Below are 20,314 nucleotides of genomic sequence, written 5' to 3'. Positions count from 1 at the left end.
TGAGACCTTTCATTTCAGGTCTTTCACATTGAGATGTTATTTACATCATGAATATGTTAGATTTAAATGGGGAAGTTTATGTATAGCGTTTAGCCTGGTACTTGGCCTTTAACAGGTATCTTAAACCTTAATTCCTCTCCCTTTGGATATTTATTTTTTCATCTCCTCTCTACCCTCTACTGTCATCATACTTTTTTCTGTATTTCTAGCAAGCCATCGAAATTATATAGTGGTCTGAGTAAGCATGGCTCCATAAACTAGAGTCCCAGGCAATGTCCATTGTATGGCTTTTCCTAAGAGTTAGTTGCCTTCAGACTTTTCTTATACATAACTCTCCAAATTCCAGTGTTAAAAATATTCTAGAAACTCTTGATATTAGATGACACATTAAAATAGAAACTTTGAATGTTGCTCTAACAGTGTTAAATTTGGGAACCTGTATTAGAAGCTGAAGTTATGATAGCACATAAGTGCAAACGATAGCACTTCCTTTCACAGATGCATGCTCTCTTTTTTATTTTAAAATTTACATTATGCGGATATTAAATTGGTTTAGCTACTAAGCTGTGCCAAATACTGTGGAAGTATTTCATTCACATCTCTTTACTTTTCAAGAAATAATCTACTTTTTTTTCCTCCCCTTCTTGAATATGATAGTAAGTGCCTTGCATAATCTTTACTACTTTGTATATGCTTTATCCTTGCAAACAAAAGGCAGTAGAGGAGATAATGCTAAACTGATGATATTTAGTACAGTGCAGGGACATGACTTCATGCCACCGTAATGCTAAAGTAATATTTAAGGTTTATTCTTAAATCTTATTCTCATTTCCCTTGTGGTGGCATAGTTTATAAGAGATCTATTTCATCAAATCTGAGACTTTTCCTCCCTCATAGATTCTGGTTATAGTTTAGCTGGCAGCATCTAAAATTTTAGTAGCAACATAAAATACTATGTGTGAGATGCAACATTAATGGCTAGGATTAGGTGAAAATTGATAATTTTTGGTTGTGTTAATTCTTACCCAGAAAAGCAGAATGTAAATTTTGGGTTGGTTATCAGAGATTCTGAGTCACCTATTTCAATATATAAGCTTTTAAATACTTTCTAAAATTAACTTCATAGAAGGTAAAACAAATGTCTAGAAACAGATGAATCTGCCCTGGAATTCCAGTATTAAAGGTGTTGGTTACTTTCACTTACATTTAAGCCAAAAACCTGAATCTTTACAAATCTTTTAACTTTAAAATCTTTTAATATTTTAGTTCTGTACTAAAAATGTATTCTCCCTGATTAGGTAAGAACAAAATCACTAGCCTCAAATTTTTCTTTTTCCTTAAAGATTGTATGAGGACTTAAGAATTGCCATTCTAATATCTTACGTAAAATCCCCCATCATGTGTGTGAAAGTTAATATTAAAAAAGAAAATCCTCTAATTTCTACCTTAACTGAGTCAGCCTTCCACCTACTGCTAAGGTTTCTGTGTACTTTTAGATATTCTGTTAAAATGACAACCTTTAACATGTGATAGATTTTGCTTGAATGAAGAATAGTCCAATTTAATCCAAGGAACAAAATTTTATATCTAAATTAAAAAAATGTATTTAAAAGAATTTGATAGGGAAAACTGGTACTAATTTAAGATTTTCTCTTTGGTAATTCTTAGAATTTTTCTTGTTCTTAAAGCTCTGTCTTTTAAAAATAGTTTAGAAAGCGTATGACTAGGATGGGTATGTTTTGGTTGTGGTTGTAACTTCTCTCAACTTGGCAGACCATAGAACCATCTTTGGCTTTTTCTCTGTTCATTTTTATTGCTATTGCTAGTGAAAGGAGAGAGGAAAATTAGTGTAATCTTAATTTCTTTCATTTCCACCTTTTTTTTTAACCCCTTCCTACCCAGCAGTCAGAATTCCAAGTGACAGTTGAGAGATGAACAGTCTAGTTACATAAAAAAAAAGTTCAGTCCTTTTGCTCTTTGGATTTTTATCTGGGAGAAAAAGATTGAGCTTATTGAAACAGGAACCAGTAATGGTGCCTAGTTGTTGTTTCTTCAGGTGTAGGAAGCAGAAAGACAACAAATACCAGGTAAGGTAACCTGTTCATACACTAAAGAAGGGAAGGCTCCATTTGGATGCAGGCCTGTGGATGATGATACAAATAAATCAGTTACTAAGATCTCATTTATTCAGAATAAAATAAACTTCTGGGGAGGCAGGGTTCTGAAGTATCTTTTCTTTTTTCTTTCTTTTTTTTCTTTTTAAGCTCTTTTTAACAAAAGAGCAGGGTTTTCATTCTTATTTTGGTAGATTTTGAAGATTCAGTGATCAGAATTATTAAGTAAAAACTATAAGGAGTAGGAAATTTTTCTTTTTGTCCTGTTGCCTGGTTGTATATTATTGTAGAGGGATTTATTATTGTGTAAATTGTAGTTTTGGAGAACATCTAGGGAGAACAGAATTGGATTAGATTAGGCCAATTATGTATAAAGGAAAAAGGTTGGATAGATGCTAAACTGGTCAGTTTTTTAGAATTATTTGATGAGCTGTTGACCAAGAGTATTTGTTACACTGTAACCTTGTTAAAGGAAATTGATTTCATTACATATTTATGAATGGAGTCTGTTGGATATTGTCCTACATGCTGAAGCTACAGACATGAATGAGACTTGGTTCCTGTTCTCAAGAATGTGGCTTAGTGTGGAGATAGAGGTGTCATACAGAAAAGTATGATGAATAAAATTCTTGAACTGTGGTACAGGTTTAGAGGAAGAGATAATAAATTCTATCTGGAGGAGAGTGAGGGTGAAGAGGCACCACAGAGTAGGAACAACTAAACCCGATATTGAAAAAAATTGCCCAACCCCTGACAGGAAGTTCAAGCTAAGGGGATACAGTGTTAAAAATCATGGGAATGTATGCCAGACTGGTGTATTCACAGTATACTGGCATGTTGTGGAAGTGTAAAGTTTGAGGTGTAAGTAGAGAAAGATTGGCTAAGACCCAATTATGAAGGACTTTGTATGCTGTTTAAGGACCATGAACTTGATCTAGCCTGTTTATGGTAAACCTCTGAAGGGTATTACAAGGATGAATAAATGTTTTGTCTAACATTTTAGATCACTCTGGTAACAATGAAGTGTTTGAATTTGTGTGGGGGAGAAGTATGTAGGACTAAAGATATAATACAATAAATGATTAAGGTGCAGATAATAGTGTTAAAAGTTTTTTTTTTTTTTTTTTTTGAGATATAATTGACATATAGCAAATTAGTTTCAGGTGTACAACATAATGACTTACATGTGTATAGAATGTGAAATGATCACAACAATAAGTCTCGTTAATAGTTAACATTCATCATCATGCATAGTTACAAATTTTTTGTTAAATCTTTTTGTCAGATGGCATTCATCAAAAATAAAAATGGACAAAAAAACCCATCTTGATAGATTTATAAACTTATTATATGATTTATTTTCATCGTTTATAAACCTGACTTAATATACTTTTGACAGCTCCTGTTTCTTTTCTAATGATAGGAAAGTTTTTCCCATTGGGATGTTCTTCCTGTACCCCTCACAAAATAATCCTTACAGACTATAGGCAGAGAGAAGGATTGTATGGTATTTTGATATTTGAGATGAGTGAAACTGAGGGCCTAACCTCAGGCATTGAAGCAAAGGGGACTACTTTTAGAAATACGTAAGAAGTAGAGTCTTAGGACTTGGATTTAGCAATGGAAAAATTAATAGTATTTGTGAAAAATGGTTACAATAACATTGGGGGAAAGGTAAGAAACTAGCAAAATTCAAAGAGTACCAGCGGGAACTGGGATGGGCAGAAAAAATGTTCAAGGAAAAAGACCCCAAGCCTGTTTTGGTAGGCTGCTTAATTGCCTGAAGGTTTGGAAATGCCAAGGGGGAAGAAAGCCCGTCTTCTGGACACAAATTATAGCAGTGGGGACTTCTGTGTTTCTGGGGAGATGCTAGAAGGAAAGTGGTTAAAAGTAGCAGTTAACTTTCATGTTTTAATGCTTTACAAGGAAAATACGTTCATGGGTTGCTTCCGCAGTTTACAATCTGTTTTAAAACATTCTGTATGTTTTAAGTGGAATCACATAATATTTACATATTAAAAGTTCATTGATTTGTACACAGGATTTTTGCACTTGCTCATATATATGTTGTATCATAGTTTTTAAAAAGTCAAAAAAGTCAATTATAAGAAGAAAGAACAAAGTCTCTTTCCTGGCCTTCAAGGCTTTAGAGCTTTGGGTTTTTTATATTTGAAGAATTGAATTGATATAGAAGAAGCAAGTTCTCTTCTTATTCTTAAGGTTTTCTTTTATAGTAATTAAAAAATTATAGGGTACTAATTCATTTTGCTAGCCCATATTATGCCTGTCTTTTTTCTGTGTCTTTTTTGTAATTGCTTCTCTACTGTCTTGTGTTTTCTGAATTAAATAGTTCTTTAATTATCAGCAGTCTTCAAGTGTGGATTGCCTTCCTAAATTTTGGATCTAATTAAAACTAAATAATTTTCATAGAATTCTGTTTCTGAACTAGTTTTACCTCATCAAACTTGGTAAAATTAAACTTTTTTCTTTTTTTGGTGATTTTTATTTTAGCCTAATAAAGATGTTGTGGAACAAATGGAAAAATGGTGAGAGTTTAAAATTTTCTTTTTATATTTTAATGACTCATTTCTACCAAATTTGGGGTAACAGAATTACTAACTATATTAATCTAGGTTGTTAAAATGCTCTTTGTACTTCATAATGGAAGAGGGTGATATGCTGTTGAGTGATTTGATTTGGGCTTACGTTAGGTTTGTGGCATTATGTGTGGTGGTGATTTTGTTTAGGCTAGCATGTAAGCATGTATTACTTGAACATGTTTTACTTATTGTTGAAGAAGTACCCTTAGACCATGATCAGAGAGATCCTCACAAACCTTTGTAGAATTAAGTTTATAAGAAATGATGGACACAGGAATTGATTGATGTAAAATATTTAGCAGTAATAGCATTTACCTTGAAAAATAGTTAATTCATATGTTTTAAATTTGTAATTTAGCATTCAAGAAAAAGATGAGAAGTTGAAGACAGTGGAAGAATTACTTGAAACTGGACTTATTCAGGTGGCCACAAAAGAGGAGGAACTGAATGTAAAGCATTTTATAGATTTGTTTTTCTTATGGGGTAGTTAGTGAACGTGAAGGAGATTTACTATAATTTTATATTTTCCCCATAGCTTTTGAAACTTCATATTAGTTATCCACATTTTATGAATATATCTTTTTTCATGAAATGTAACATTTTATTAGGAATACCAAAATGTGTAGTTGATTGTAGCATTCACTGTCTTAATGAAATAGATACTGTTTTTATGGTTTATATATGCTTCCTTTCTTCCACCCTTGCCCAAATTATAACCAAATGATAACTAGCAGACTTCATAAGTTCATGAGGTAGTATTGGAAGCCAGGGAAAGGAGAGTCTACAGTAGTGTTTTGTGATTATCATTAGCCTTAACTGACTTGACTCCTTTTTTCTGGAAGAAATGTTAAAAAGATGTATCTGAGTTTAGGGGGAGAAATGACTTGATAAGTGGTATACAACATGCTGTTAAAGTGGTGGAAACATAAGCAGAAATACTTGTGGACATAAATGAATTAAAGATCCATTTGGCTATCTCTAGAAGTTAGAGAATTATAGACATGAGTGACAAGGAGATTTCTGGACCTTCTAGAGATGGAAAGAAGCAGCTAAAGAAAAATGAGAAGGTAGGGTATTTTGAAGATAGCTAATTTTTTAGAAAGTAAAAGTGTGTTGTGCTTATGTGTCTTTGTAAAAGGCAATAAGAACAGAAAACTCATCTCTGACGAAAGAAGTTCAAGACTTAAAGGCTAAGCAAAATGATCAGGTAGTGTATTCAGTAGATCTTACAACTGTTCTCTTTTAAAACAATGTTCTCTTTGAAACCATGGACAAACCTGTTTTGTTCAAATAGAGCAAATCTGTTGTTAATTCCTCCCTTTACCAGTGTGGAATTGTCAGAGTTTTCATCTGAATGATTAGGGACTTAATTAACAGTACTAGAAGCTACATTTCATTGAATGCTGACTTGTACACCAGACACTGGGTAGAGTACTCTAGATAGGATGTCATTGCTGCTTACTACGGCAATAAAAGGTTTTGCGTATACAAGTATAATGCAAGACTCTAAGTAGCAGTAGAAGAAGCTCTCTGAAATTGGGCAGTTTCCTAGTTATTTGTTCTTTTCATGTGGTTAGAATTATTAATTGAATAATTGTAACTTGTTATCTATTGATTTTTCTTAACTGTAAATACCCTTAAAGCTACTTACTTTCAGAGTGCTTTTCATTTTCATTATTATGACATTTTAAAAAAATCTAGAAAGAATTCCTGGGTTTACTTTTCTCATTTGGATTTTGGTATAGTGGAAAATTTAAGGATAATATACTTTTCTGTTTCTGAATTCATTTATATTTTGAGCAGATTACTAAGTAGGATGCCCTCCTATTTCCAGGTTTCTTTTGCATCTCTAGTTGAAGAACTGAAGAAAGTGTAAGTAATGACCTTTTTAAACTGGTCTTTCTCTTTTGGTCCATTTTCTTAGTGCTCGTGAATCTTGTTTTATTGTGCAATTGAGACAGTTGATGTATGTTAATAGTTTAACCTTCCACTCTAGAATTTTTTGCTGGTGGATTAAGAGAATTTAGCTGTGCTTCCTTAGGGTAGTGTCGTTGCTAAAACATCTATTTCTATAATCGATTCCATTTATTTTCTGAACTTATGGCATCAAATTATTAATTTTCTCTTTTTGCAGTAAGAACAGTAAGAACAGGTTATACTGGATAGAGAGATCATGTACCCTCTTGAGGTGTCTATGAGTTTGATGCCATTATTGTGTAGAAGTTCTGCCACTGCTTTCAGAACTCTGGAAGCCATTATTGTTGAGAAGAACTTGATTGTCCCTAGTGTTCTTCAGGGTATTCTTAACATCCTCTGTGCACTTTCAGAGCATGTCACCTGCTTCTCTTTGTGTGCATAGGCTTTAGCCATCTGGTATATCCTGATTAATTCTCATTTAGAAAGACTTAAGTATTTTTTTTTCCTTCTTATCTGCAAGATACATTGCTATCTTACTTAAAATGGGAAGAGTTGATTTGGATGGCACTATTCATGATTTGGTTCTGTTATGTCTTGGTGGATCTTGATATTTCTATTAAAGTTTAATACTGCATTTCTTCATCTAAGGATCCATGAAAAGGATGGAAAGATCAAGTCTGTGGAAGAGCTTCTGGAAGCAGAAGTTCTCAAAGTTGCTAATAAGGAGAAAACTATTCAGGTATTGAGAAAGAGAAAATTGTGTGTTTTGTATTTTTGTTTATCAACTTAGTGAATATCATTTAATTTCATGTGTTTGTCTGTACATTGCATTTTATGTCAATTTCTATGTTTCCATTGTCCAATCTTGTCTGTTTTGTCATTGTCAAGGATTTGAAACAGGAAATAGAGGCTCTAAAAGAAGAAATAGGAAATATCCAGCTTGAAAAGGCTCAACAGGTAAAAATCCCAGAGCCATAGCATGACAGATTTATTAGTGTATGTGTATTTATGAGCTATTTGGTTTTTTTCTTGTTACTCAGAAAAAAACTTTCAGTAGTGTGCTGTAAGTATTTTGGGTTATGTGCTTTTTATTTATTTTTTGCCTGATTTGAGAAAATGTTCTTGATATCAATGTATTTTTTAACTCTTAAAGATTCTTTTCTAGAAGTTTTGTGTATTAATGTTTCATTTTAGTTTGCCAACTTAAATACAAAACAGTTTGGTAAATCTTTTTAACCTTTTTGTTTTTTTTTAAATTGCATGGATCAAAATGTTTTGTTATAGAATATTGCTCAACCTTTGCCTGTAGAACCAAGTAAAACTTCATTGGGGGATTTCAGAGGTAGCTGGGATTACCGGACATATAGGGTGTGGGTGAATTTAATCTGATAAAGCTTCATTGAAAAAATGGTGAGATTGTGTGGGTGAGATGATTCATCCAACAATTATTCAACGATATTTCCTGAGTTCCTCCTACTTGTGAAAACACTATGTTAGTGATTGAAGATAATGTGTTGAACAAAACAGGGTATGATGAAAATATCACAGTTCTCTAATATAGATTGAGAGATTAGGAAAGTCTCTTGAGGAACTGACATCTAAGCCAAAATCTGAAAGGACAGTGAAGAGAGTGAGGGATAAAATGTAGTATTGAACTACTGTGTATGATGAGAAAAGCAGGACAAAGTAGAGTACTGTTGAGTAGTTGTCCTTGAAGAGCTCTGATACGGTAGGGAGGTATATGTACAGTTAATACTCTATAATTTTCACAACTTGAGAATTAACACATTATTCAGACTTACTGTTCATATTTTTATTTTGTTACTCTTACTGTCATTGGAAACCAGAGAAGGCAAAATCAAAACACATCTCATTTTGGCATGAATAATTCAGCTAGGATTTTTTTTTTAATGTTTATTTATTGTGAGAGAGAGAGAGAAGTGTGCGCGTGTGCGCACCTATGAGTGGGGGGAAGGGCAGAGAGGGTGGAGGAGAAAGAGAGAATCCCAAGTAGGCTCTGTGCTGACAGTGCAGAGGCAGGGATTGATTGCACAAACCGGGAGATCATGACCTGAGCCAAAATCAAGAGTTGGATGCTTAATGGACTGAGCCACCCAGCTGTCCCTCAGCTAGGATCTTTGTAATTTAAAGTGTACACCTTTTAAAGCTTATCTTAAGGCTTAAGGTAAATTGAAAGGATTATAAACTGCTTTTTTTCTGAAAGGTTTTTTCTTTGTATTTCAGTTGTCTATCACCTCTCAAATTCAGGAGCTTCAGAACTTGTAAGTACCATTTCTTTCATTTTCCTTTAATATCTCTTTTCCACAAGTTAAATACAAGTATATGCAAGTCAAATACAAATCAAATGCAATTATAATGAAAATCATAACTTCTTTTTAATTTCAAGTAATATTTTTAGGAATATGAAGTAATATCTCAAAAAGCTCTCATGGTCTTAAGTTTTCCATTGGGATTTAACTTACAGACTTTATGATGGGAATGGGGATAGTGTGGAAAGTCTTATTTTTTATAATTTATAATCCGAATATGACCTCAAACTGAGATGTTGCTTTTTGCCTATTTTAATAGCCACTGTGAAACTGGCTATATAATTCATAGCCAGACCAGTGATGATAAGCTGTCTAAATTCACTGGTATTGGCCTAAACAGAATGATACGGGATGAGAGCAGGGCTACTCTAATTTATTCAAGATCTGGATCTGCAGTGATAGATAGAATTTCTTTCTTTAATTGTCCTATACTTCTTAACTTATTATCTGCAAAATCACGTTGGCCTGTATACTTAAAATATTTATTTTTTAGTTTATTTTGTATCAGCCTGGGCTGTAAATACAACCTAAAATCTTTTACAGTCTCCACTTTTGTTTGTATAGTCCTATAACATTTTCACTGATGCTTCTTATTAACTTATTGTCAGATTAAAAGGAAAGGAGGAACAGATGAATACCATGAAGATTGTTTTAGAAGAGAAGGAGAAAGACATAGCCAATAGAGCGAAATGGTTGCAGGTGAGAAGTCAAAAACAAAAATAAACACTTTTTTTTATACCTGAATGTCAATTCAGTTCATACCAATTCTTTTTCAGGATCTTCAAGAAGAAAATGAATCTTTAAAAGCTCATGTTCAGGAGATAGCACAACATAACTTGAAAGAGGTATAGTATAAACAGATTACTAGCATATTACATAAGAAATGAGAAATCTCTTTTTTACTGTACTAGAAAATAAATTGAGTTTCCTTGTCATAAAAATTGGTTTATCATAATTTTGTTGTTGATAGAATAAATTAAATTTTATCTTTGTTAGGTCTTTCTGCCTGATTTGTCAACCTAAGTTTAAAAGTATTACCTATCCTTACTTTTTCACTCATACTTCAGTATCTGTGTTTAGTTGTTATATTAATCTGTAATCCTTTAAGAGGTGGATATTAAAAATTGAGTTAAAGGTCATTCTGTCTGTTTTATAAACAGCCTAATTTTAACATTTAATTACATTTTTATTTTATTGGTGAGTGATTATGTATGTATGTGTAGTGTGTGTGTGTGTGTGTGTGTGTGTGTGTGTGTGTTTGTGTATTGGTAGTACCTGATCTTTTAATGCTAGAATTAAAAATGTGAATCTGTTTCTTAGGCATGTTCTGCATCACGATTTGAAGAACTTGAGACGGTGTAAGTATAATTTTAGCCAGCATTTTAAAAGAGGAACTTCTCATAATTTTCCAGAAAGCACTTATTCAAGTGCTTTCTGGAAAAAAACTCATATTGAGTTTCTTTTAAATCATTTTTTGTTAAAATAGGAATTATGGCCCAGAGGCAAAAAAAAAAAAAAGGGGGGGGGCAGTCTCTGTTTGGCATAATAAAAAAGAGGCCTTTTAAGTGCTTTCAGATACCTGGAGACTTTATTCTTTCCAAGCCCTTCAAATCCATTTTCTGATACCTTCTTTCTGCTAATATAGACTGGTTTTATTTAAAGTCTTTTTTTTTTTTTTAAACAAAGTATGCAATTATTCTAAAGACAGGTTAAATTTATTTCAAATTGAAATCATTGTATTTGAAAGTATAACAGCTCTGAATCAACCAGAAGATAATCTTAGTTACAGCCTTGATGAAGATGATTGAATCTTTCTAGAAAAGTAACTTGCTTATTGAAGAGAATATTATCTGTTGTCCTATCAGTTATGCTGTGCTGAATACTAAAAATATTAAATCTGATCACCAGTCTTTATAGATGTTTATACTAGAAAATTTTTACCTTATAAAGTCTTCTTTTAAGCTAAATCAGTCTACAGTGGTAAGAAAGATATCTGGACTTCATCTTTTTGGCACACTATAAAATTAACAGATTTTGCTTTGATGTGATGCTGTCAGTCTTTATTGATATTTAAGAAGAGGCCCTTTGAAAATGTGTCTTTAAAAGTAAGGTATTGAGGATATTAGGTCATTGTCTTTTTGAAGACAAAGGAGATGTCTCCTCTTGACACTAAAATTCTTTTTTTTTTTTATTTAAAAAAAAATTTTTTTTTTTTAATGTTTATTTATTTTTGAGACAGAGACAGAGCATGAACAGGGGAGGGGCAGAGAGAGAGGGAGACACAGAATCTGAAACAGGCTCCAGGCTCTGAGCTGTCGGCACAGAGCCCGACGCGGGGCTCGAACTCACGGACCGTGAGATCATGACCTGAACCGAAGTCGGACACTCAACCGACCGAGCCACCCAGGCGCCCCGACACTAAAATTCTTATATGTGTAACATAATTGTTTATCTTGGAGGCCTTGTGTAACTGTTAAGGTGCTTTTGTTCATTTGCTAATAGAAAGCTTGGAGACACATTTGGGGTCCATTTGTAATAGGTATTTAGGTCATTAAAGAATGTGTTTTTAGATTTATTGCTGCATCATATTTTTCTTTTTTTAATTAATAGAATTTGGTTGGGGGGGAGCAATTTTAGGTTTACAGAAAAAACTGAAAGTACAGAGTTCCTGTATACCCCCTACCCCCACTCAATTTCTGTTACTTATTCTTGCAGTAGTGTGGTATGTTTGTTAGAATTGGTAAACCAGTGTTGACATACTGTTATTAACTAAAGTCTGTAGTTTCCCTTAGGGTGTTGTACATTCTGTGGGTTCTGAGGAATGTATAATGACATGTATCTATCATTACAGCATCATACAAAATAGTTTCACTTTCCTAAAAATCTCCTGGCTCTACCTGTTCATCCCTTCCTTCCTCTAACCTCCATCCCCAATCTTTGGCTACCACTGATCTCCATAATTACTGTCTCCATAATTTTGCCTTTTCCAGAATGTCATATAGTTGGAATCATACAGAATGTAGCCTTTCAGAATAGCTTCTTTCACTTAGCAGTATGTATTTAAGTTTTGCTGGGGTGCCCCCCCCCCCGCCCTGACTTTTAATCCTGTTCTTCATGTGTGCTCTTTTGTCATTTTTCATGTAGACTTATAAACATCTTGAAATTATTTTTACTTTCTACATTACGGTGGGACAAAAATAACGTTCATTTCAACAAATAATTGAGAGTCTGTTACAGGCCCTCTGGCACTGGGAATACTGAAATGGCCAAGATGGGTTCCTGCCCTGAGGAAATAGATAAACAGACCATTTTAATAGCATTAAGTGCTACTCTAGAGGTTTGTTGAATAGGGTGACAAGGGCAATTGGGATTCACTTGAGCTAGATAGAGTAAGATTTATGCCTATACTGGCTAAGGGAGAACCAGATTAAATTATACGTAGCATCTCTTCACAAAGGCTTGGGCATATTGTAAATTCCCAGGTCAACTAATTATGGCTTTATGTTTTTTATTTTAGATTTTTCTCCTAGATAAAGCCATACTTAAGAAATGTTAACTATGAAATAAAGTTTAGCAGTTTTATGATGTACTTTGAGTTGAGCGATTCTGGGAATAATATCTTTTAAAACAAATTTATAAGTTGGTATAATATGGGGCGAAAGAGCTGTTAGGCATTGTTTCTGCTATCATTTTTTTTTTTTTTATAGATGATATAGAAGTCTGTCCTTTTTTATGTGTATAACTGAATCAGATCTTTGTAAAAATTCTAGGTTGAAAGAAAAGGAAAATGAAATGAAGAGAATAGAAACTGTACTAAAAGAGAGAGAGAGTGATCTTTCTAGCAGAACAAAGCTGTTACAGGTGAATATATTTAATTAAAATTAATTATTGTGTGATTTGTCTTTGCATGTTTTAAACAATTTTAACTACACAAAAAATAGGATAGAGACTCTTTCCTCCCAGGCAGATACTGGGTCTCATTCCTAAGAAAACTATCAATTATTTGTATATCTTTTGAGAAAGTGCCCATGCATAAAATATGTGTGTAGGTGTGTACTTGTTTTTTTTTTATTATTATTTTTTTTTTTTAAATTTTTTAACCTTTATTTATTTTTGAGACAGAGGGAGACAGAGCATGAATGGGGGAGGGTCAGAGAGAGGGAGACACAGAATCTGAAACAGGCTCCAGGCTCTGAGCTGTCAGCACAGAGCCCGACGCGGGGCTCGAACTCACGGACTGTGAGATCACGACCTGAGCTGAAGTCGGACGCTTAACCGACTGAGCCACCCAGGCGCCCCTGTACTTGTTTTTTAAACACACTGTTTAACCATGCACACATTTGTATTTGGCTTTTCTCCCTCAATTATTAATGTTTTTGAAATCTTTCCACATAAGCACGTTTCTGTCTTCAACTTTCTTTTAAATGTTTATTTTTGAGAGAGAGAGTACGAGTTGGGTAGGGGGAGAGAGAGGAGGGTACAGAGGATACGAAGCTGTCTCCATGCTGCCTGCAGAGAGTCCAGAGTGGGGCTGGAACTTGCCAACTGTGAAGTCATAACCTGAGTGGAAATTGGCCGCTTAACCGACTGAGCCACCCAGGTGCCCCTCTGGCTTCAACTTTTAATGGCTTCATGGTGTTCTCTTGTATCATCTGTCCTCATTTATATAACCAATCCTGATTTACAGATGCCTGGATTATTTAGAGTTGTGTTTCCTGTTACAACAGTGAATATCCTTAAACACACATTTTTAATACTTTTGCCTGTATTTAAAATTCCAGGAAGTGAATTTTGGGGTCAAAGGTTTATGCGGTTTCTTTTTTCTTTTTGAAAGAGGTAGATAAAATTGAAAACCCGTATCTCTTCATCTTGTGGCTAATATTGAACATACTTACAGAACATTGATTTGAAATGATAGCAAATTGCAGATGGCTGCATTGTCCCAACTGCTCTTGCTCACATTTCATGCTCCAAGTGTTGGTTCGGTTAAATTCTCTCTCTCTCCCAAGTGGATTCATTTTTAATTTTGTTAGATAATGCTAAGTCGCCCTCCAAAAGTGGTTTTTACAAGTTTACACCAATAGAGGGCCATTTCCTTTTCATCTTCTCCCAACATTGGCAGAGATGAAAACATTTGATACTCTGCTTGAAAGATAGTGGGATTATTTTAATTTGTATTTGATTGTGAGAGAGGGGGTAAGTACTCTTCATTTGTCTATTAATTGGCCTTCAGTTTTTCTTACATTTTTCCTCTAGATTGACTTTTTCTTATTAATTTATAACATTTTTTTATATAATAAGGGAAATTATTAGCCTTTTGTCATATGAGAAGTGATTTGTTTTTTTAAGTTTTTCTTTTTATTTAATAGTTATTTCTCCTCCTTTTTGGAATTTTAAAACTTTTATGTGTTCAAATATAAGTAATTTCCTGAGTGTTAAGTCTTGGAATGAAAAATATTTTCATGTGTTTCGATATGTTTATAATTTACTTTTTTGTTTGATGTCTTACGTATATGTAATATATTTAAGTTATGAGAATAACATTTCAACCTTGAAAAAAATGCTAGCCACATTATTAAATAATCCATTATTATTTTACTGCAGTGGTTCTGCCCGCCAGGGGACATTTAGCAATATCTAGAGACTTTTTGGTTGTCACAGCGGTGGAGAGCTGCTACTGCATATAGTGAATGGAGGCCATGGATACTGCTAAACCTCCTACAGTGTACAGGACAGTCCTATCAGCAGAGAAATAGCCAGCCCAAAATGTTACTAGAACTTGCCCTACTGATCTGAAATGTCACCCCATACTAAATTCTTATAGGTATTTAGATCTGTTTCTGGATCCTGTTTTCTTCCAGTGAGACTGCCCACTCCCAGATTGGTACTGAATAATTTAATTATTCTAATCTTACACTGTGTTTTAATATAGGGCTTATTACTTTTAATATTCTCACTTGAAAAAAATTATTACTATTTTAGAATTTTCCTGGCTTGTATGGTATGTTTCAAAAGTTTATATGGAAAATAAAATCTCTGCACAGGTATTCATGTTAAAATTTTTTTTTTAAACAGGAAGTACAGGATGAAAACAAATTGTACAAATCTGAAATCGAGCAGCTTAAGCAACAGAACTACCAACAGGTAGGTACTGTTAGGTGGCTTGCCTTTCATTTATGTGGTGAAAAGTTACATAATTCAGACTGTCTATAAGTATTCTTACCATTATGCCTTTTTATTGAAAATAAAGTATGTTGGTTTATTTATCAAATTTCTTTAAAAAATTTTGCTATGTCATATCCAAAATAATATATAATTTATAAAGCATACACAAATAATGTTACTATCTATATTCCAGCTCTGTTATATATGTGTGTGTGTATGTTTTCAGATCCTCCAGAATGCTTTTCTTAGCAAGCCCATTAAAATCCTATCATAGTTAAATGTAGGTGTATACCATTTTCCCTTTCCCTTCAGTAAAAATATGAGTAATTGGAGAGAAACTAGAAAATGTGTAATATTATCAGTAATAGTTTACCACTATTTAAAATACTTTTTCGTGGCGCCTGGGTGGCGCAGTCGGTTAAGCGTCCGACTTCAGCCAGGTCACGATCTCGCGGTCCGTGAGTTCGAGCCCCGCATCAGGCTCTGGGCTGATGGCTCAGAGCCTGGAGCCTGTTTCCGATTCTGTGTCTCCCTCTCTCTCTGCTCCTCCCCCGTTCATGCTCTGTTTCTCTCTGTCCCAAAAATAAATAAACGTTGAAAAAAAAAAATTTAAAAAAAATAAAATACTTTTTCAAGGCGTAATTCTTCTTGGTAAAAATAAAATGGAAATACGTTTTTTTTTAAAGATGTTACCAATATATCCTTTCAATTATTTTCTGAATGTATATAAACTAGAAAGTATTATGAAGGGCAAAAGAATTTGTCCCTCTCAGCAAGGAGATTATAGTATAGTAGTTTAGTATGAAAGGTTATAATCTTCAAGGTATATAAATACTGTATGTTGTGTACTTTTGCACGTTACGTAAAATTAACTTTCTGTTACATGCAAGTTAACTTTTCTTAGTTTTTCTTTTAACTTCACTTATGTTATTTGGGCTTTTGGAAGCTTAATATAGTCAATATGAATTGTATAGTAGGAAAATTTAATGTGTTAACTCAGTGCTTTGCACATGCTAGGAAGTTGATAAATACTTGTTAAGTAAAGAATTTAAGTATGTAGTGACAATGATTTGATTTAGTACTCAGTACATTTTTAAAATGTATACATATTTTTATTAAAATTACTTGGTGACAGGCATACAGAATATATAGTATTTTTACCTTTGTTGTCTTAATTTATATCTGAGAAGAGTTTAATTTTTTGTGGTCTTCTAGAAAGCTTTACTTTGAAATAATATTTAACTCTTTTAACAGGCCTCATCTTTTCCTCCACATGAAGAACTATTAAAAGTGTAAGTAATAATTTTGATTCACAGTTGGGGAAGTGGTAATTGTTTTTATGTGCTAAACAGTTCTCAGATAAGCAATTTAACTATAAATGGCACCTAATTTTTCTAATTCTATTTAGATTTCTTGCACCTGCAGGTCACTAGAGTTTAGCTGTGCCCTTAGCTGAACTGATGTACCTTTTTATGGTGTTTAGAGTTTAGTTGAGGGAGATTTTGAGGTTTTTAGGCATTCAGAAAACATCTGAATAAAGTTAAATTGTATTTTCAAGGCTTTACTTATTTACCTTACATTATCTCAGTTATCTTCTGATATTGTGGAATTGGATGATGCAAATTTGTTTCTGCTTCCGCATTTTATTTAAAAAATTTTTTTAAATGTTTATTTTTGAGGGGGGGGGGGCGGGGGACAGAGGATCCGAAGTGAGCTTCATGCTGACAGCAGAGAGCCCAGTGTGGGGCTTGAACTCACAAACTGTGAGGTCATGATCTGAGCAGAAGTTGGACCCTTAACCAACTGAATCACCCAGGCACCCCACTGCTTCTGCATTTAAAAAAAAAATTTCATCATCTTTATGGTTGCTATCTTTTAAGGGGACTTTTTATGCTGAAGCACTTCTCTTTCATTGTTGGCTGGTATTTTTCTCTCAGAGGGTACATTTAAGGTTATTTTGGCTAACTTGGTATGTTTGAACATGCTAGATGTTGACCACATTAAGTGTTGTTCCATCTTGAATCATTTACAGGGTTGTTGGCTTACTGGTTTAGAATTATTTACTGGTGAATTAAGTCTGGAGTTTGACTATTTATAGCAAAGTCAGCAAACTTTTGCTGTAAATGGCGTGTAGTGAATATTTTAGTCTTTGTGGGCCACAGAGTTCTGCTTTGTATTTTTTTTTTTTTTTTTTTTTTTTTTATTCTTTAAAAACGTAAAATCAGCTCTTGGTTAGAGGGCCAAAGAAGGTCTGTGGTTTGGGCCCAGAGCCCTAATTTGCCAACCCCTTGTATAGAGCCTTATTCTTAAGGAAGAGCTATTTGTAATTTGACTTTATATCCAAGCTGCTCTCAACTGTAACAGAATTGAATTGGGAATCTTTGCCATTGCTTTCTGCATTTCTGGGAATTAACTAATGCATTAGAACTAGAAAAACCTGAATCCTGATAATGTTATGAAAATGATGACACTTACCTTACATTAATATCACACTTTTGTTGTGGGTTAGTCATTTAAAGAAAGTCATAACTGATTTCATTACCTTTTGGAAAAAATATTTAAGGGAATGCTTGTACATCAGTTTTCACTCTTCTGAAAATAGCCATTTCTCTGCCATAGATAAAAATAGAAACAACTTTAACTGCAGCAGTTCATATATTCATAAACTATTTCTTCAGGGGATGATTTCTCTTTAGCACAAATATCAGCATGTCATATTGTAAAAGTCATTTTTGAAAATAAGAATGCATCAGGAATAAGTTTTCCATGGTGACAATTAATAGTTAAGTTTAAAAGAGTTTACCTGTTAATACATTCTGCAAAGCATTGTCTGCTTGCTGTTTTTATTTTGTAGTAGTAAATACCATGTTCACTGCCTAAAATGTTGCTATGTGTATTCATGTTTTGGTTTAGAATTTCAGAAAGAGAGCAAGAAATAACTGGTCTTCAGAATGAGTTAGATTCTTTGAAGGAGGCTGTTGAACACCAGAGGAAGAAAAACAATGTAAGCAAATCTTGTCAGAATAAAACTTTCCTTTTTATTATTTCACTGAAATACCATGATTCAGAATTTTTTTAATTTACTTTTAATGTAGATTTTTTCTTAATCTTTGTGCTGTTTTGTGTGTACCTTATTTGGGAGGATTATTAATCATTTTATTAGAGAGCATATTTTAATAAATAAATGAAATGACTAATTTGTATATTTCTGATTATAATTTTAAGTATTGAAACTATATTACAGCTTCAGATTTTAATTTTTTTATTAAAATGCAATTGACTTTTGGTTGAACTTTTATTTGAAAAAATTCTTTCGTCTCAATATTTTAAAATCCATTGTATTTTTTTAAAATTTGACTAGGCTAGCCTTTTTGTAAACTGAAAGTAAGCCAGTATTGAAACTCAATATTTTCAGTAATTATGTCTTTCGGAGACTTCTGGAACCTCCCTTTTTTTAACTGAGAGGTGGTTCAAATTTTGGTAACGAAGCACGTTAGAGGCCTCAGAACCTGAATACATTTACAGTATAGTGGAAGAGGATAGTGCCCTAAGAAATACAAATCTTAATACTTTTACTGAATAGACAGTGATTTAGGTGATTCTTAAAAAATTCTGACCAGAAGGTGATACCTGTAAATCCAACCATTTCTTGCTAGAGAAGGAATTTTTGCACACAAAAGTATGCTTGCTAAGACTTGAGCAAGGTTAAAAATGTTCCTGAAATCTCTAAGGGGATATTGATGGGAAATTGATATGTGTTTTCCAATGGAAGTTTAATTTTTCAAAGTCTGCATTAATTTGTTAATTTAACATTAGTTGACATGTACTTGCACCCCAGAGTTTGTCAAAATTAGGTATGTGAATTGCCCTTTGTGTGTCTGTGTAACATTACTAACAGCATTGCTTGGCCACAAAACCAATATATTTGAATTTGCCAATATATTGTTAACATCTTAACTGTGTTTTATCGTCCGGATTCTGAGGCAGGGAGGACGTAGTAATACCAGTGTAACGCAGCAGCATCGCTGCAGGCATGGAAGTGTGTGAGAAGTGCCCGGACACTGGAGGCCAGCAGATTGCGGCGTCAGTCCATTCCCGCTCAGCCACTTCACTGGCTGTGTGCACTTGGCCAAATTTCTGAAATGACCCCAGCTGTGGTTTCCCCATCTATAAAATGTTATGAGGATTAATGAGAATTTACATGAAGCACCAAGTTCAGTGTTGGGCACATAAGTAAGCATTCAGTAAATGGTGATTATTGGCTTTTTGTTTTTAATGTTTAGATTTCTCAATCTGAAGAAAGACTGAAATATAGCAGATTGTACGTACTTCTATTTGCTAATGAAATGCTGTTAAAATAGATCTTTCAGAGCTCAGTTTCCAATGACTTCTGTTTCTCTTCCAAGAGAATGTGGTTTTATAGCTTTCTAGCCTCCCCATTTTCAGCCTCGATCAGGTAGCTCATACACTCATGTCAGGTTGCTTTGTGGCATACACGTGTGCAAGTGCAGTGACTATGTTATTCTTAGGTAGACTCAACATGCGTTAATTTGATAAAACCTATTTAGAGGGGAAAGTTATGCCACAGTGGAAAGTCCGAGTGATAATGGGCCTCGTTTAAAAGCCACAATGTAAAGCTTTTTGCAATACTTGTGTATTTTCTGTCCTTAATCCCCTAATATTTGATGTACCTGAAATCATTTTTATCTTGGTTTGTGTGTTTACTTTTGAATGCTTTCTTCTTTGTCACACATGCATAGTAATTACTCTACAGCTGGCATATTTGGTGTGTATACTAAAACATGGGAAGTGGGCATCTTTATTTTCTCATTCAGACTTCTAAACATTGCTTTTTATTTTTTTGCTAATATACATATTTCCCATTGAAATAATTTTGCAGTAACCAGCATTTAAATGCAGTGCAAAATACTGATGAAGTAAAAAGCAAAAATCTTTCAATAATGGATAAACTGAAATCATTCTTTCTAAAAATGATTAGGACCTTCGGGAGAAAAACTGGGAAGCAATGGAAGCATTGGCATCAACTGAAAAAATGCTGCAGGACAAAGTGAACAAGACTTCCAAGGTTGTAATGCTAACTCCTAGAAACAATCCACCGAACAGAGAAAATCTGCAGCTTGTCTTAAAATCAGACTAAAGCATTTAATTTTACTGCAATTTAAATATA

General features: G+C 33.6%; 1 protein-coding gene across 9 annotated transcripts in view; it reads left to right on the top strand.

Moving 5' to 3' along the window:
• The window catches only part of KTN1 (kinectin 1), a 109,556-nt gene that overhangs the window by 67,123 nt on the left and 22,119 nt on the right, over window positions 1–20,314 (top strand). For 2 of the 9 annotated variants that reach the window (XM_086709683.1, XM_086709680.1), the window contains exons 19-33: window positions 4,626–4,660; window positions 5,073–5,163; window positions 5,853–5,921; window positions 6,549–6,586; window positions 7,280–7,370; window positions 7,520–7,588; window positions 8,876–8,913; window positions 9,570–9,660; window positions 9,738–9,806; window positions 10,282–10,319; window positions 12,732–12,822; window positions 15,037–15,105; window positions 16,381–16,418; window positions 18,040–18,130; window positions 20,126–20,212. In XM_086709683.1, the coding sequence (XP_086565809.1) occupies window positions 4,626–4,660; window positions 5,073–5,163; window positions 5,853–5,921; window positions 6,549–6,586; window positions 7,280–7,370; window positions 7,520–7,588; window positions 8,876–8,913; window positions 9,570–9,660; window positions 9,738–9,806; window positions 10,282–10,319; window positions 12,732–12,822; window positions 15,037–15,105; window positions 16,381–16,418; window positions 18,040–18,130; window positions 20,126–20,212 (1,005 nt within the window). The remainder of the gene's footprint in view (window positions 1–4,625; window positions 4,661–5,072; window positions 5,164–5,852; window positions 5,922–6,548; window positions 6,587–7,279; window positions 7,371–7,519; window positions 7,589–8,875; window positions 8,914–9,569; window positions 9,661–9,737; window positions 9,807–10,281; window positions 10,320–12,731; window positions 12,823–15,036; window positions 15,106–16,380; window positions 16,419–18,039; window positions 18,131–20,125; window positions 20,213–20,314) is intronic. The other 7 variants (XM_086709685.1, XM_086709682.1, XM_086709688.1 and 4 more) reach the window with 4 other exon arrangements.

Source organism: Puma concolor, chromosome B3 (genome assembly GCF_028749965.1).
Source record: "Puma concolor isolate L17-30 chromosome B3, mPumCon1.1.hap2, whole genome shotgun sequence".
Lineage (NCBI taxonomy): Eukaryota > Metazoa > Chordata > Mammalia > Carnivora > Felidae > Puma > Puma concolor.
This window is presented reverse-complemented; position numbering and strand designations above follow the sequence as displayed.